At 39.8% G+C, this 16,769-nt stretch overlaps 1 protein-coding gene across 2 annotated transcripts in view; it reads left to right on the top strand.

Annotated features, from left to right (window-relative positions):
* SMOC2 (SPARC related modular calcium binding 2) overlaps positions 1–16,769 on the top strand; it is a 701,933-nt gene that overhangs the window by 656,160 nt on the left and 29,004 nt on the right. For both annotated transcript variants that reach the window (XM_063917728.1, XM_063917727.1), the window contains exon 12: positions 2,033–2,073. In XM_063917728.1, the coding sequence (XP_063773798.1) occupies positions 2,033–2,073 (41 nt within the window). The remainder of the gene's footprint in view (positions 1–2,032; positions 2,074–16,769) is intronic.

Genomic DNA, 16,769 nt, shown 5'->3' with positions numbered 1-16,769 from the left:
GACAGGGCTTTTTTAAATTAATATATAGTCAAATTAGATACATGAACAAGCAGAAAGTCTATAAGACACTCCACACATTATTTATTAGTCCCATTACGTCCTAGGTGAAACCCACATACAAAGAACAAAAGCATAATGGCTATGCGGGCATGCACTTAGTGGCATTGTTTAGACTCAAAAGGTAAAACCAGATGGTCATTTTATCTTAATGCTTTTTATTCCTAGAAGGGATTAGAAATTTAACACTAGGCACAAATAAATGCGTTTCTAACAGTAATTGACTGGATGAAAACATTCTCTAGGCAACGTTGGAATAATGACTTGGAACTACTCCAGCTGTGTAAAGTGGGTTTTTTCTACTTTCTCTGGAGAAACCTTTCAGGAATGGACAACAAAGTAGACATTGAGTGCTAACATGAAATGCTGAGTCACTGCATTACATATACAACTGTGTGATGAACTCCCCAGAGATAGATCACCTCATACCTTTGCAGCTAACACATGCATCAATTCAGATATACTGTACATATAAACAGTCTGATTTCATGAGTCCATTTTTATTCTTTTGATCCCAGAGAGAATTTACATCGTCCTATCCAAAAATTCTAAACAGCCCTGTTATTAAATTTCTCAGGTAAAAGTAAGGGATTATAAAGCATAATCATAGACCCTCACTACTCTAATCACAACGGATAAGAAAGTCTACCTTGAAAAAATGTTCAGCATTCAGAATATGTGAAATTATCTGTTTCATGAAGCTGAAAGCAGCAGCTTTGAACTGATACTGCTCAGCTGCACCATAATGAGACTTTCTCCAGCAGTGATATTAGAGAATTAAATATCCAGGTTCAGAGAGAGTGCAAAACAGGGCAGCTGTAATCATTGCTAATTGTGACCTTTCACCTATTGAATGTTTTAGCTATTCACTGTTTATTTAGTGTTTCAGATGAGCAGTTTATTTTAACATGCATTATTAAAGAGGAGGTATGACAGACATGGTTTCCAATGCGTATATAGCAAGGGAACCATATTATCATGGAATGTCAGGGATCCTGGGAGAGGAGACAACCCTGATGCGGCGAAGTGGGTGGGGTAGAGCTATGATGTCGTGATGCAATTTGCTGTGAATCACGTCATGGCCCTACAGACACGGCGATACGCCGCCGAGCTGCCCGACCGCCGATACGGCAGACAGGTGACCCGGCGGCGGAGGGGAAGTGACGGGTGGAGTGAAGTTTCTTCACTCCCCCCGTCACACGGCTCCATACAAGTGCAGGCAAATATGGACGAGATCGTCCATATTGGCCTGCATGCACAGCCGACGGGGCACCAGCGATGAACGAGCGCGGGGCCACGCATCGTTTATCGCTGGTGCCTCCACACTGAAAGATATGAACGGTAACTCGTTCATTAATGAACGAGATCGTTCATATCTTTCAGTAACATCGCCAAGTGTGTAGGGCCTATTAGTTTTGCATTTAATATTATTGCCATTTTTAATTTTCTGAATCTAAACTACAGAGAGTCAGCAGCTACAGAATATTTATACATAACCAAATGGGGGATTGGGTTATGTATATATATTCTGTTTCATTTTGTAATAAAAGCATTAACATTTACATACTGTATTTGTTATAATGTTTAATGAAGATGTAAATGGATAAATACTGTTGGGGACATGTGTAAGGTGAATAAATAGAGGTACAGTATGGATGGATGTGACTAATGTAGTTGCAAACTGGCATCTTGCCCAAGGACCCTCAGGTCTTAAACCATGTCCGGGACCTAACACAAAGCAGCCAAGTACAAACACAATTACAGACACGCTTTAGTAGAAAAAGAACTATCTCTTCCTCCCTTTCACATATCAAATACAGAAATCAATACAACATACTGTATTATGGTGCAGTAGCACGTGAGTGATAAGCAATGATGTTTACACTTAGTTCAATATCTGTAAACTATAAATGCCAAAAAAGAATTTTGTTTATTTCATTTTTTTTCCATGTTTTTTTTTTTTTTTTTGGCACAGTCCCTAAAAACAACGGAGAAAGCCCTTCATCCAATAAACAGGTAAGCAACACTGTTTGTCTTGTTTCTGATTTAAATTTGAAATTGAAAGGCATGGTTATTAAATGTTCTGAAGATAGGTTTACTGTGTAATTGTTATACATGTCTGTGCTTTTATTTAATTTGCAGGAAAATAGCCAAACATGTTTTATGCATTTTGGTATCAAAATTCAACTTATAAAAAGCACATAGGGCCTAATTCTGAGTTGATCGCAGCAGCAAGTTTGTTGGCAATTGGCCAAAACCATGTGCACTGCAGGTGTGACAGATATAACATTTGCAGAGAGAGTTAGATTTGGGTGGGTTATTTTGTTTCTGTGCAGGGTAAATACTGGCTGCTTTTTTTTTACACTGCAATTTAGATTTCAGTTTGAATACACCCCACCCAAATCTAACTCTTTCTGCACATGTTATATTATCTGCCCCCCCTGCAGTGCACATGGTTTTACCCAACTGCTAACAAACTTGCTGCTTTGATCAACTCAGAATTAGGCCCATAGGGGGTAATTCTGAGTTGATCGCAGCAGGAACTTTGTTAGCAGTTGGGCAAAACCATGTGCACTGCAGGGGAGGTAGTTATAACATGTGCAGAGAGAGTTAGATTTGGGTGGGTTATTTTGTTTCTGTGCGGGGTAAATACTGGCTGCTTTATTTTTTCACTGCAATTTAGATTGCAGATTGAACACACCACACCCAAATCTAACTCTCTCTGCACATGTTATATCTGCCGCCCCTGCAGTGCACATGGTTTTGCCCAACTGCTAACAAAGTTCCTGCTGCGATCAACTCAGAATTACCCCCATAGTTCAGTTTTGACCACCATCGTACATTTGTGTCAACGACAAGCTTTAATTGGCATTTCAGAATTGCTACCAAATGCTGCCTTCCCAGAACACTGATGTCATAGCAACCTGGGTTGACAATTATCTGTCCAATCTTTCTGGTTGGAGAAAAAATCTGGTAATGTATGGAAATAAATGACAGTTGACCAATTGCTCCTAAAACACTGGAAAGAAGACAAAACTGGATGTTCAGACAAATTGGTTAAATCCATTTGACTAATTTATCCGAACGCCCATTTTTGCCCATTTTCCGGCTTTTGGGAACAAATGGTTGATTGTCATTACTAGATTTTTACTCTAACCAGAAAGATTATACAGATAATCCTAAAGTAATACAATGGCATGGCTAGCTACTTACAATTTCTGGCCATACGATTGCATAGTGTTCAAAATGTTAACTATATTCAGCTCAATGGGAAAGCTTTAGCATCACACTGAGCACAGGAAACATTGCTGCTGCACAATAGTGATATCATCAGGGAATTTCTCCATTGTAGGGAGGCCCAGTAACCTACAGGGGATATATTTCTCTGCCGCCTGTCAGCATTAATATATTCAGCGCAGCCAGCATTAGCAGCAGAGACTAACATGTCAGTTGTTGTCAGATCTAAGTTACACTGAATCTATCACTGCTGACAATGGGGAAACCTCAACAGGCTCACTGACTGCAAGAAAATAGAAAGTAACAATGTTTAGAAAAACCATTAAAAGAGTAGAAAAGAAAATGGATATATAGCCTTATCTGACCCACAAAAATAATGTGAAATTTACTAGAATGCGTTAAAAAAATATTTAGTCAATACTGCGAATGTGAAATGGGGTCTATGAAGCCGTGATGGCGGGGAATAAGCACAGTCATGACCTGTGTAAAGAAATAAAAAAAAAAACGGAATGTCTGAGATACTCCAATAGTGGGTCAGCCTCACAGCCTCCTTTGTTGCCCACGTCCATTTCCAGAGAATTGGCTAGAAATTATGTTTAATAATATGTGCCTTAGACCAATGCTAAGAGAATACTTTTTGTGGATACTTGTGTGAGAGGGTATATAATCCTTTGATATGTCAAATAAAACAAGATACTGTCCCACATCTGCACAAACTATTCTATTCACATTTTCTACTGTGACTGTGAATTTAAGGACCACAATGCCTTATTAGGTTTTTAAACAACATATTTTGGGATACTCATATCTACAAATAAATAGAATTTCTCACTGATTGTATAAGTATTTGTGGATAAGACCCTGGCGCTTGCACATATATTAATCAGTTACTATTATGCAGAGGTTGGCAACAGCAGGTGTCGGGTCTGTGCATGTAGTTGTTAAGTGGATCAAGGCTCTGGGACCCTTGATCCACTTAACAACAACATGCATCTGATACACCAATTTCCATTAAAGCCTCTAATCTACACTCCCACAGGCCCGACACATGCTGTCACCAAACTCTGGACAAGACTCCTTTCCACCAAAGATGACTCCACTCAGTATCAAATGTGTTTCGAGCTCATGCTCATGCCCACATTGCCTTGAGGAACAGCATGAGCTCAAAACATGGCTGTTGAGTGGAGTTATCTTTGGTGGAAATTAGCCTCGTCTAGAGATTGGTGACATTAGTTGTCAGGTCTGTGGGGTTCCTGGAGCCTCTACCTAATTCGATCCAACTACAGTACATGCGTACACCAATTTCTGGAAAAGCCTCCAATCTACACTCGTATTTGTGTTTTTTTGTTAGCATTGTGCAAAACACATTTTTTGTAAATGTACTGTGCAATTGTGGGGATATGTGCATGGATCACTACTGAATAATAAATGTGCGCCAGAGTATTATCCACACATACTTTATACTGTTCTAATCGGGATATGGTGTGGAACTAAGGATTTTGGACTGAGTTGTGACCTTTGACCACTTAGGAGAACAACAATATTGGTGTTTCCATAACTATATTAAGATGCTCACTGATTGTGTCATCTAGCTAAAACTAAAGGTCCATACACACTTAACGATATAATGAGCGACGTCGCTCATTTTCCCCCTCCTTGAGCGACGTCGCTCATTATATCGTTAAGTGTGTATGCCGCCAGCGACGACCAATGCGCGGCCCTGCGGGTCGGCAGCGATCGTCGCTGTCGGTAGGGCATGCATGAAGGATGTGGACTGTCGTCCACGACCTTCATGCAGGGCTGGCGGGGGCGTGACGTCACTGAGCGATATGAGCGGTCATATCGCTCAGTGCGTACAGGCGGCCGCCGACCGGCCGGCCCGGGAGGGGGAAACGTTAGACGATGTCGCTCACAGAGCGACATCATCTAATGTGTATGGGCCTTAAGACAGTCTTTCATGCAAGTGCATGTCAGCTGGCAAATCTAATGCAGATATTTCACCACAATGGGCCTCTTACTGTATCTGAGAGAAAACTGCTTCAACTGTTACAGCAGTGTGATTATAATTCAGGAGAAGTACTTATCAACCTGCATCACAAAATCCAGTGGTCGCCAAACTTTTTTGAATCATGGCGCCCTAGAGTATCAGAATTTATTCATGGCACCCCTAGAGCAAAAGTTTGTTATGGAGAAATTCAGAAAAAAAAATATAAAATTGAATCATTTGTATTTATGTTATCCTTAGGTTATGTGGTGAGGGACAGGATTTACTTCTGTTTGTCCACATATTTTATGATTGGAAGCCACAAGCACTGGTTTTGACTGTTACATTGATCATAAATAATTTGAATTGGTCCTGGACCACAAACCCAGGGCACCCTTGAAAGTGTCCTGAGGCACCCAGTTTGGAATCACTGCCATAACCTACTCTACCTATAGTAGATTGATAATATTCTGATCACTTGGACTGCAGGTGAAGAGGACCCAAATAAATCATGTAACAGTTATTTTTTTCACAAGATAATAACACTCATATCAGAATACTTTGCTGACATCCATTTACAGCAAACCCACATACCAACTTCTCTCTCTCTCTCTCTCTCTCTCTCTCTCCCTCTCCCTCTCCCTCTCCCTCTCCCTCTCTCTCTCTCTCTCTCTCTCTCTATATATATATATATATATATATATATATACCAAATAAAGGAGTGCTTAACTGTAAAAAAAAAAAAGTTTAAAAATAGAGAATTTGGCCATGGCTTGGAACCAGACGCATGGCTGCCAAGCTCCGGCTCAACGGCGGCATATCTCACCTGCAGTGGCAGCTTCCTCCACTGTGACTGCCCAGCACTATGATCAGCAGCCCCCGGGAACGCAGTGACCCGCTCGGATGATAAGTACGACCTCGCAGGTGCTCTCCTCCACGGACCTGCATCCATGGCCTAGACGCCATACCTGGGACCCGCTCGCTGCGCTGACTTCCTGCCATAGGTGCGGGCTTGCCACCGGGGGTGGGGTGGGATGGAAAGGTGCCTCGGGGCGGGGAAGGGGGACCCGATCTCAGCTTTCTGGACACCCATAAGCGGCCTCATTCCTGGTAAAGCAGATGGGGACGCCACCCTGGATTGCACCCCACAACGTGGAGTGCAATATTAATCACTACAACACTACAACTGTGGTGACATCTTTGCAACACCACCTCTGCAACTGGATTCACACAGGGGGCGTTTCTCATATTTACACTGAACATCTTCTGCTCCAGGTACTGTTTACTTACTAATCCCATTCCTTGCAATGTGTGAATTGGGATTTTATTGCAGGAGGCTGCAGCAGGTTCTGCTATAAAGATCAGTGTCAGACACCCTTATAATGTCAAACTTGGAAGAGTGCACAGTGTTCATTAATATTTACAATTCCCACCTAATTCTCTGGGTTTGTTATTGTGCTCACTGCTATTTCACTCAATTCTACTTTACATACCGAAGAGCACGGCAATGCCATTTTATATGCTGTAGCTTCAATTAAGGAGTAACCCCCATCTCCACATGGACTGCAATATTATCACATAATAACCTGTTTCTACCATTGGCTTTATGTGACAGACCAAAATATTCCTTTTTTTCTGGCTGAATTTATCAGGAATCTATTCACACCAGATGCTCCTATTACTACTGACACAATAATTTGTACTTTCCACTATTCCTATTGCTCCACCACTGCCATCTAGTTGTTATGAGTAAAAACAATAAATCCAACACTCCCGCTTCTGTTTCCCGTACCCGATCAGGGAAATCAGGGGATAGTGCACCTCTGAAAGACACTCTTGGACAGTCAACTACATTAAACCCTGACTGCCCAATTTCATCCAAAGATCTCCCAAGTAGCTCCACCATGGCTCTTACTTATGAAGACATAGTCCATGCTATAAAGGACACTGTTACCCCTATTATAGAAGCGCAAGCAGACAAATTCTCTGCATCGATTAAAGATTTAAAGGAGCAATTACAATCCACAGACATACAAAGTGGTAGGAAACCAGGCAAAAATAGAGGAGCATGAGCAAGCCTTGTTTGATATGCAACAGGAACTAGATCAATTACGGACTATCAATAACCAATTGCTAAATAAAGTTGATGATTTGGAGAATCGCTTGATACGTACCAACCTCAGAATTGTGGGGCTCCCGGAACACCTGAAAGGCCCTGAACGCACTGATTTTATCAGCAAACACTTTTTACAGCTTTTAGATCTCAACTCAGAGCTATCTGACAGACTGGGTCTCTTTCGTGATGTCCGGAAGCCGCATACAGTCATTTTTCGCTGCCTAAATTTGGCTCACAAAACCGCCATCAGGGCGGCAGCCCGCAAGAAAGGCAGAATTGATTGGAAACAACACCACCTATTAGTATTCCAGCACTATTTGACAGAAGTTACTCGGGCCAGGAAAGAGATGACACCTGTGTGTTCAAAATTGTTTCACAAATTTCTTTACTTTTTCCAGCAAGACTCAGGATTTTTAACTGAAATGGATAGTATGAAGTACCAAACAGTGCGCATAGGCAGCTAGTGGTGTAGTAAATCACAGGAGGCTTTCCCCACCTCCTAACATGCAATACAAGAAAAAATGATACGTGGAATACCACTGAACCAGCACCTCACTCCATGTTAGCAGAATTTCCCAAAAGCCGTGTATCTCCTAATATGGAGAAACTCTCAGGATGAATCCCAGGAGTTTTACCAGGGAAAGAGATCATTTGCAAACATAGTGTGATACTGTATATAAAAATTTCATTTAATACATCACACACATTACATATAAGAACATCACATTTAAAAACAATTAAGAACACACAAAAAAACACATATTAGTGGTGCAGACATTCACTACTAGGACTGGCCTCCTTGACAACGACAGTAAAAATGGCTGATTACCGTCTGTTAGTGAGAACTGCCTCACGTCAGTTCTAAAAGCATGAGTACAACAGAGTATATCACAAGGCTGCAGCACAGGGATTCCCCGTTCTCAGGACTCCTTCACACGCCGGATCAGTCCACACACCTCGTAGTCCAAATATAGGGGTTCAGTCCAGAGAGCACCCACGCGTTCTGACCCTCCTCGGGTCTTTCTCAAGGTCCTTTTCACCCTGCCACTAGAACCCCTGGCTATGGCCCTTCGTTCACATCCACAATTTTATGGCATTCATATCGGACCTATAGAGCTAAAAATTTCTCTTTTCGCCGATGATTTATTACTATTTATCTCCAAACCTTTGGAGTCAATTCCAGCAATATTGCACTTAATATCGTCTTTCAGCTCTTTTGCTGGTTATAAAATTAATACCTCAAAATCAGAAGTTCTAACATTATCTAGAGCAGATCTCACTCCTCACTGTCTACCACTTGCTAATTTCCCATCTTTCGCCTTTAACGTAAAATACTTAGGAATACATATCACATCCTCACTCTCAAAGATTTATGAAGCAAATTTCCTGCTGGTCATAGATAAAGTTATACAAAAAACTCATCAATGGATGACACTGCCACTCTCACTCATGGGTAGGATAGCTGCTATAAAAAGTATCCTGCTCCCGAAGTTGGCGTACCCACTCCAAATTTTGCCAATGTTCCTGACCAAATCTCATTCAAGTAAATGTATGATGGCCTTCCGCCGATTTGCGTGGCGTAATAAAAAACCCATATAGCAGTCCATCAGTTATTCCAACCAAAGCAAAACATAGGTTTGGGAATGCCTGATATCTTTACATATTCATGCGCTCCCGCCTTTTCGATACATATCGGACTGGTGTTTAGGATGCTCTCAATTCACAAATAACTCCATAGAAGAAGCCTTGTTTGCCCGTTTCTCGACTGTTGCTCTATTACACCTTCCATGTCCTCGACTACCGAAAGGGGTTTCACAAAACTTGCTTTTTGCAGATACTTATAGGGCGTGGCTTGCCATTCATAATCGATTTGATTCAGACCATTTTATATCTAAATTTATTCCCTTATGGGGAAACCCAGATTTTTCTCCAACATTAGACATCTCCTACTACCTCACTTGAAAACAGAAGGGGTTAGCATCCATTAGGAGCGTGTTCAATCATGGAGGCAAGCTGTATACTGTCCAGCAGTTAAAATACATTTTTGACTTACCTAACTCTCATTTTTTTTATATATCTGCAGGTTAGACATTATATTCATAGTAAAGTCAAACCGGAAATTTATGATTCTCTGTTACATATTAAAGACCCTTCTCCACTGAACTCTCTATTTCATCTAGCTCTGCAAGTTAAGTTCTGAATGCTGCCTTCAGATATTGATAAGATGTGGTGTAAACGGTGATCTACATGGTCACACAATTTATTTTATATTTTACTTCCCCAGAGCTAATTTTTAAGCAACTTCTAACACGTATTAAAATGGGTAAAATCAGCTAAACTACAGGAAATCCACATCATATTTCTGAACCAAGCTTATTTATCTGAAGCTCAATGGGGTCATATTGTCAATTCAACATCTATGGGGTGCGCAAAATGTTCAATGTCCTCTGCCACCTTCATTTATAACATTTGGCAGTGTTCTAAAATCAAAAGATTTTGGTATAAATTACACAATTTTATTCAAACGCTTGTGGGCCACAACCTTCCTTTTTCTTGGAAACCTTTCCTGTTTGCTGATTTTACTCCCTGGGTTTTACCCGTGACCCAGAAGAATATTCTTATGTTATTAGCTACAATTACTACCTTAGCCAAATTATTATTACTTCGGCAATGGTTATCAAAAACAGCACCCACTTTAGAGTTGCTAAAATGTGAGTTATTAATTTATTTACACTATGATAGGAGAACTGCCTGTTATCATATGGAAAAAGGTGTGGAAAAATTAATGCTAAATGGGAATCATACCTAAATTACTTACCATTAGATACTTCTTCATCAATTCTGAAGATTTTTGAAAACACCACTTGGTCACTTTTGCGAAATGTCACTTAGAGGCATACATTTAATTACTTTATGTCTTTTATATTGTCAGCCCTGTTCATACTCATACCCTACCTTGGCCCCCCTCCCTTTCCTACCTCCCTTGATTCCTAAAAAAAAATTAAAAAAAAATTACGCATTTTGTTGTGTTTCATTTCTTTATTTCTTGTTCAAGGAATATTAGTAACGACATTATTATTAAACATAACTCCATATTTGTATTAGATCAATACAATGTATCATCATCTATTTCATAATACTCAAATGTTATTTATGTCGTCTTTGGAATGTACAATTATTAATAAAAATTGTTATACAAAAAAAAAACATAGAGAATTTGTTTTCAGTCAATATAATATCTGCTCCGTCTCTGTAGGTAAACTGGACTATTTACTCAGTTATGCATATTTATTTACTTGTGGTCAAAAGTAACAACCAATTAGCATAGTTAGGTTTGGATTTTTTAAGTATAAGCAAACTGAAATAGAAATCCTTGTCCCTTGCTGTCAGTCATGTACAATCCACATCTGGTGTCATAACCAACATTATGAAAGAACTCCAAACTGTACTGGATAAATTTGAACGTAATATTCCCCGAACACCCTCTTGTATCATACAGCGCTTCATCCATCCTGAAACAACTACTTTTTGTTTAGGTCTCTAAGAGACCCTAGAGAATGAGGCACTCTGCCTGTCCGCAGAGAATGTGTGAAACATATACACACACATAGAAATCACTGCCAGGGAGCCAACATCAGATTCCCAGGAGGAACATAAAATTCACAGTACTTTCTTCTACAAATGATGTATGAAATGCTTCACTGCAGTGCTTTATGTGAGATAAACAGGGAAACCATTGCACCAGTAAATACATATACACAGGGCCAGCGACAAGGGGACACCTGTACTGGACCCCAAGGATCATAGGGGCCCCAAGGATATGCCACTAAGTGCCCAGCAGGGATGTGAGCTGTCTTGTCCAAATAGGGCATTGATCTGTAGTCGGTGTGGGCGCAGTCTCTGAGTGACAGGAGCCTCTCACAGTGACTGTGCGGCATGAGTCTGTGCCCGCTCTTCCAGGTCCAGCTTTGTTGCAAGCTGTTACGGGACATGGCAGCAGCTTCGCTGGCTAGAATTCCTGTGCCCTGATCCGTCCTCTTCTGCACAGGTGAGTCTTTCCACTGGGTGAGTGGATTGGTGAGGAGATACAGGGATTTGGGATGGGGTGGGGGAGCTGAGAATGCAGCATGGAGTCATTGGGGAAGGACAGACTGTGGGGTGTGTGGGAGGAAGGTGAGAGGGAAACACAGACTGTGGTGTGGGTGGGAGAGGAAGGAGAGGTATACATATTAATATGTGTGTATAGTATATATATATATATATATATTAACAGTTTCTTATATAGCTCAGCAAATTCCGTATAATCTGAGGGGGCCCCAGAGATGTCACTGTACCGGGCCCCAAGATTTCTATTCTATTATTTGGCTTGGAGTTGTGTTATCTATTCAACATCAGATCCAAGACTGTTTGACATTTCAAAAGTATTTGCTGTCATCTGATGGTCCCCTCCCCACTCATACTCTAGATAGAATTAATATAGAGATTTTCATCTTCAAGTCACTTGCCAATCTATATTTCTGCAATTGCTTACAACAAAAGATAGAACTGTAATTGCTTAGTACTGTGCTTGTAGGTACTTGATTGTATTAATATGTGGAATTTCAAATTCTATAATACAAGACCAAGGACCAAAAGTAATATGGTATTGAAACAAAACCACACAGCTTTGACTGTCTAACCACTAATGGTTTCAACTGTCAAACCTGTGTAACAATCAAGCGCACTAAAACTAACTCCTTAGATGGGTACCAATTTTAAATAATATATTTGCAGCTCCCAATAGAGTATTCTACCTTACTCCAAACTTAAACACTAAAACCATATACCATATAAGAATATGTATATTACAAGGAAGCGCATATATATAATCTATTTGATTAAAAATTGTAAATATTTTTTATTTAGTATTCAATTTTCTTAATAATGCATGACATAATAAAACCTTAAAACACACCAAATCTGCAGTGCAAAGAAGTCCAGAAACTGTGACTATTACCGTCCAGATAACCATATACCGCTGGAGCTCCAATAAGGATTTTCTTTAAGCACACAAAGTGCTATTTTTGTAACTCCCCGGTGAAAAGCTGGTTATTTTAAAGTGATATCCGTTGTTACTTTGTATCCACTAGCCAGAACAATATACTTTGTAGGAACTGCAAATGTTCACAATGTGCCTGCCGCACAGCAGCTAGTGTCCCCTTTCTCACCCCACCGCCAATGATTATTGCTCACCACAGCCGTACGTTGAAGCCTCAGTGCGGCTAGATCTTAAATGGTTAGTACCGAAGTTCTCCGGTGGGAGCGGCGGTAACAGCAGCGTCCACGGGGGAAGGGTGCACACTTTCAAAGTTGGTTTTAAATGATTCTTCCAAAGTGTTCTCTGGCATAGAGGGATTCTGGACAGCCTGCCGGTGTTTAAAATGGATCCTTAACGCGTTTCTCCGTGCTTCCAATCTCACGGTTTCATCAGAAGGTATTGAGGTGCATTAGATTGTCCGTATTTAAATACCAGGTACCCAATCAATGGAGAGCATTAATTAATTAAACTTTTACAGGTGTGTTGATCTTCTAAACCTGTGTTATCATCTCTCATTAGTTCACACATTAAAAACTATAATAAACTATAACATAAGGCAGCAACCTACTTATATTCATTATACAAATACAGAGAACCATTTCGTTTATAGTATATATTCCGTATTATTCATTTATTTATTTGCACAAGAGACATAGGAGTTAATTTTCATTTTAAATCTTTTTAGATGATAACTATACTTTCTTATAGCTCAAAATAATGTGCAGCTGTGTGGCTCAAGAGGCTGAGGCCTCTACCTGCAACCAGGCAGACCTGGGTTCGAATCACCCTCAGAGCACAGGAAAAAAGATTTTCAATTTATTTCATATTCATTAGATATTTATTTTATATATTAATTATACTTACTAGAATTATCAAAACCAGACGTAACTTGATTCTAAGAAATATCTCGAATATATACACACTTTCTTAACATGATTGTATTTCGTATCTCATATAGATGTAATAATTTCATTTAATAATACAGGTTGAGTATCCCATATCCAAATATTCCGAAATACGGAATATTCCGAAATACGGACTTTTTTTGAGTGAGACTGAGATAGTGAAACCTTTGTTTTTTGATGGCTCAATGTACACAAACTTTGTTTAATACTCAAAGTTATTAAAAATATTGTATTAAATGACCTTCAGGCTATGTGCAAAAGGTGTATATGAAACATTAATGAATTGTGTGAATGTACACACACTTTGTTTAATACACAAAGTTATAAAAAATATTGGCTAAAATTACCTTCTGGCTGTGTGTATAAGGTGTATTTGTAACATAAATGCATCCTGTGCTTAGATTTAGGTCCCATCACCATGATATCTCATTATGGTATGCAATTATTCCAAAATACGGAAAAATCCGTTATCCAAAATTCCTCTGGTCCCAAGCATTTTGGATAAGGGATACTCAACCTGTACATATAAAAATCTTTATATAAACATAATTGTCACTAAACATATTATTCGGAAGAGGATCAGGCTTATCATACAATAACATAGTCTTATATGATTAATAAATCCCTCAGATATTTATAGTATAAGCCCTTTATAATTTTGATCTATATATACACATACCATATATTCATTTTAGCTTTCCCACATTTTTTGTGTGTGTATATATATATAGCACTCTCTCTCTCTCATGCTCTTAAATGTTATTTTTATTTTTAATCCTTCAGAGAGTATAATTAATATATAAAATAAATATCTAATGAATATGAAATAAATTGAAAATCTTTTTTCCTGTTCTCTGAGGGTGATTCGAACCCGGGTCTGCCTGGTTGCAGGTAGAGGCCTCAGCCTCTTGAGCCACACAGCTGCACATTATTTTGAGCTATAAGAAAGTATAGTTATCATCTAAAAAGATTTAAAATGAAAATTAACTCCTATGTCTCTTGTGCAAATAAATAAATGAATAATACGGAATATATACTATAAACGAAATGGTTCTCTGTATTTGTATAATGAATATAAGTAGGTTGTTGCCTTATGTTATAGTTTATTATAGTTTTTAATGTGTGAACTAATGAGAGATGATAACACAGATGTAAAAGTTTAATTAATTAATGCTCTCCATTGATTGGGTACCTGGTATTTAAATACGGACAATCTAATGCACCTCAATACCTTCTGATGAAACCGTGAGATTGGAAGCACGGAGAAACGCGTTAAGGATCCATTTTAAACACCGGCAGGCTGTCCAGAATCCCTCTATGCCAGAGAACACTTTGGAAGAATCATTTAAAACCAACTTTGAAAGTGTGCACCCCTCCCTCGTGGACGCTGCTGTTACCGCCGCTCCCGCCGGAGAACTTCGGTACTAACCGTTTAAGATCTAGCCGCACTGAGGCTTCAACGTACGGCTGTGGTGAGCAATAATCATTGGCGGTGGGGTGAGAAAGGGGACACTAGCTGCTGTGCGGCAGGCACATTGTGAACATTTGCAGTTCCTACAAAGTATATTGTTCTGGCTAGTGGATACAAAGTAACAACGGATATCACTTTAAAATAACCAGCTTTTCACCGGGGAGTTACAAAAATAGCACTTTGTGTGCTTAAAGAAAATCCTTATTGGAGCTCCAGCGGTATATGGTTATCTGGACGGTAATAGTCACAGTTTCTGGACTTCTTTGCACTGCAGATTTGGTGTGTTTTAAGGTTTTATTATGTCATGCATTATTAAGAAAATTGAATACTAAATAAAAAATATTTACAATTTTTAATCAAATAGATTATATATATGCGCTTCCTTGTAATATACATATTCTTATATGGTATATGGTTTTAGTAATATGGTATTGAGTTGAAAAAAGTGCGAGTTTAGCGCTAAATTCACACTTTTTTCAACTTGCACATGTAATAGGGTGCGAGAACATGAAAACGTACACAATTCTTGCATTCCCGCAACTCGCTTTGCCGAAACACGCATTCAGATGTTTTCCAATGGAAAACATACAACTCGCCCAATGTAATAGGGTGTGAGTTTACCAAAAACTCGTCCAAAAATAGACCAGCTTCTGATAAGCTAGTTTGACAGAAACCTGCACATATCAGTGAGATCCATGCAATCTTCTTTTTGAAAAAGTAAAGAAATGGTTACAAAACAGAAAGAAAAAAAATTGTGTAGGGCCACCCGCAAAAAGCATAACCTCTTTGATACGGTCCTTTTTCTAAAAATACAGGGGGAAAAATTAGTAGAGTTCCTCTGTATTTTAAGAACCAGCATGGGGCTCTTGGACCAGTCCTGGGTCTAAAAATACAAGGAATAAAATGAGTAGGGGGTCCCCATATTTTTAGAACCAGCACAAAGCTCCACTAGCAGGGGGTAATGCCACAGCCAAGGGACACACTTGATGGGGTCGCGTGACTAAAACATTAACCCCCTAAGTAGTCAGCTCATGCGAGGATTTCCTGGGGCAGTGGCAACTTCAATGGTGGGAACAGTTAGGTTTTAGGGGTCAACCTAGCGGTTCCCACCATTGACTTCAATGGTGGGAACCTCCAAGTTATTGGCGGTCGGCCTAGTGGTTCCCACCATTGAAGTCAATGGGGGAAGCACGCTCACAGCCAATCAGCGGGCTGCCTCTACGGCTACTGATTTGCTTCCGGCTTTCCTTATGACTCACATGGGTCCTGGCATTTGCGTATTGGAGCGCTTAATGTATACACATATTGCTCCTTGTGTCTGGCACAGTACGGGTGTTGCATTTGTTTTTTTGTTTGTTTTTTTTAAACCCTTTGGATACCTACATAAACTGAAGAGAACCTGATCTACACCAGGGGTAGATGAGTATGGATTTTTATTTTACAACAGTCTGGAATTCTACTTAGTGGATGCAAACACCCCAGAGACAAGGTGTGTTTGTGTGTGTGCGTGTGTGTGTGTGTGTGTGTGTGTTGTGTGTGTGTTTATTTAAGTTTTACTATCACAGTGTATGTATGTCCTGTTGTTATTGTAATATTTATTTTATAGGAGAACTACAGTTAGCAGTGTGCCATTAATGCCCAGCATTCTGATACTTGTGGTTCTCGAAATACCAGCATGCAGGGGAAACTTGCAGGGACCTGTAGTCCCCCTGTAAAAGACAATATTTTTATCCAAACTCACTGAATGCTGTCAACTTGGCACCCATAGCCCAAGGGTGCGGGGGATAACACCCTGCTTTAGCTCAAGCCTTGGGTGCCGTGGAGGGTGGGACCCCTTTAATGGGGGAGTACTCATTCCCCCGAGGAAACCCCAACCTCAGCTAACTAGTTAGGGGTCTAATGCTTCACCACAAGACCCCATC

The sequence above is a fragment of the Pseudophryne corroboree genome, chromosome 4 (assembly GCF_028390025.1).
Source record: "Pseudophryne corroboree isolate aPseCor3 chromosome 4, aPseCor3.hap2, whole genome shotgun sequence".
Lineage (NCBI taxonomy): Eukaryota > Metazoa > Chordata > Amphibia > Anura > Myobatrachidae > Pseudophryne > Pseudophryne corroboree.
This window is presented reverse-complemented; position numbering and strand designations above follow the sequence as displayed.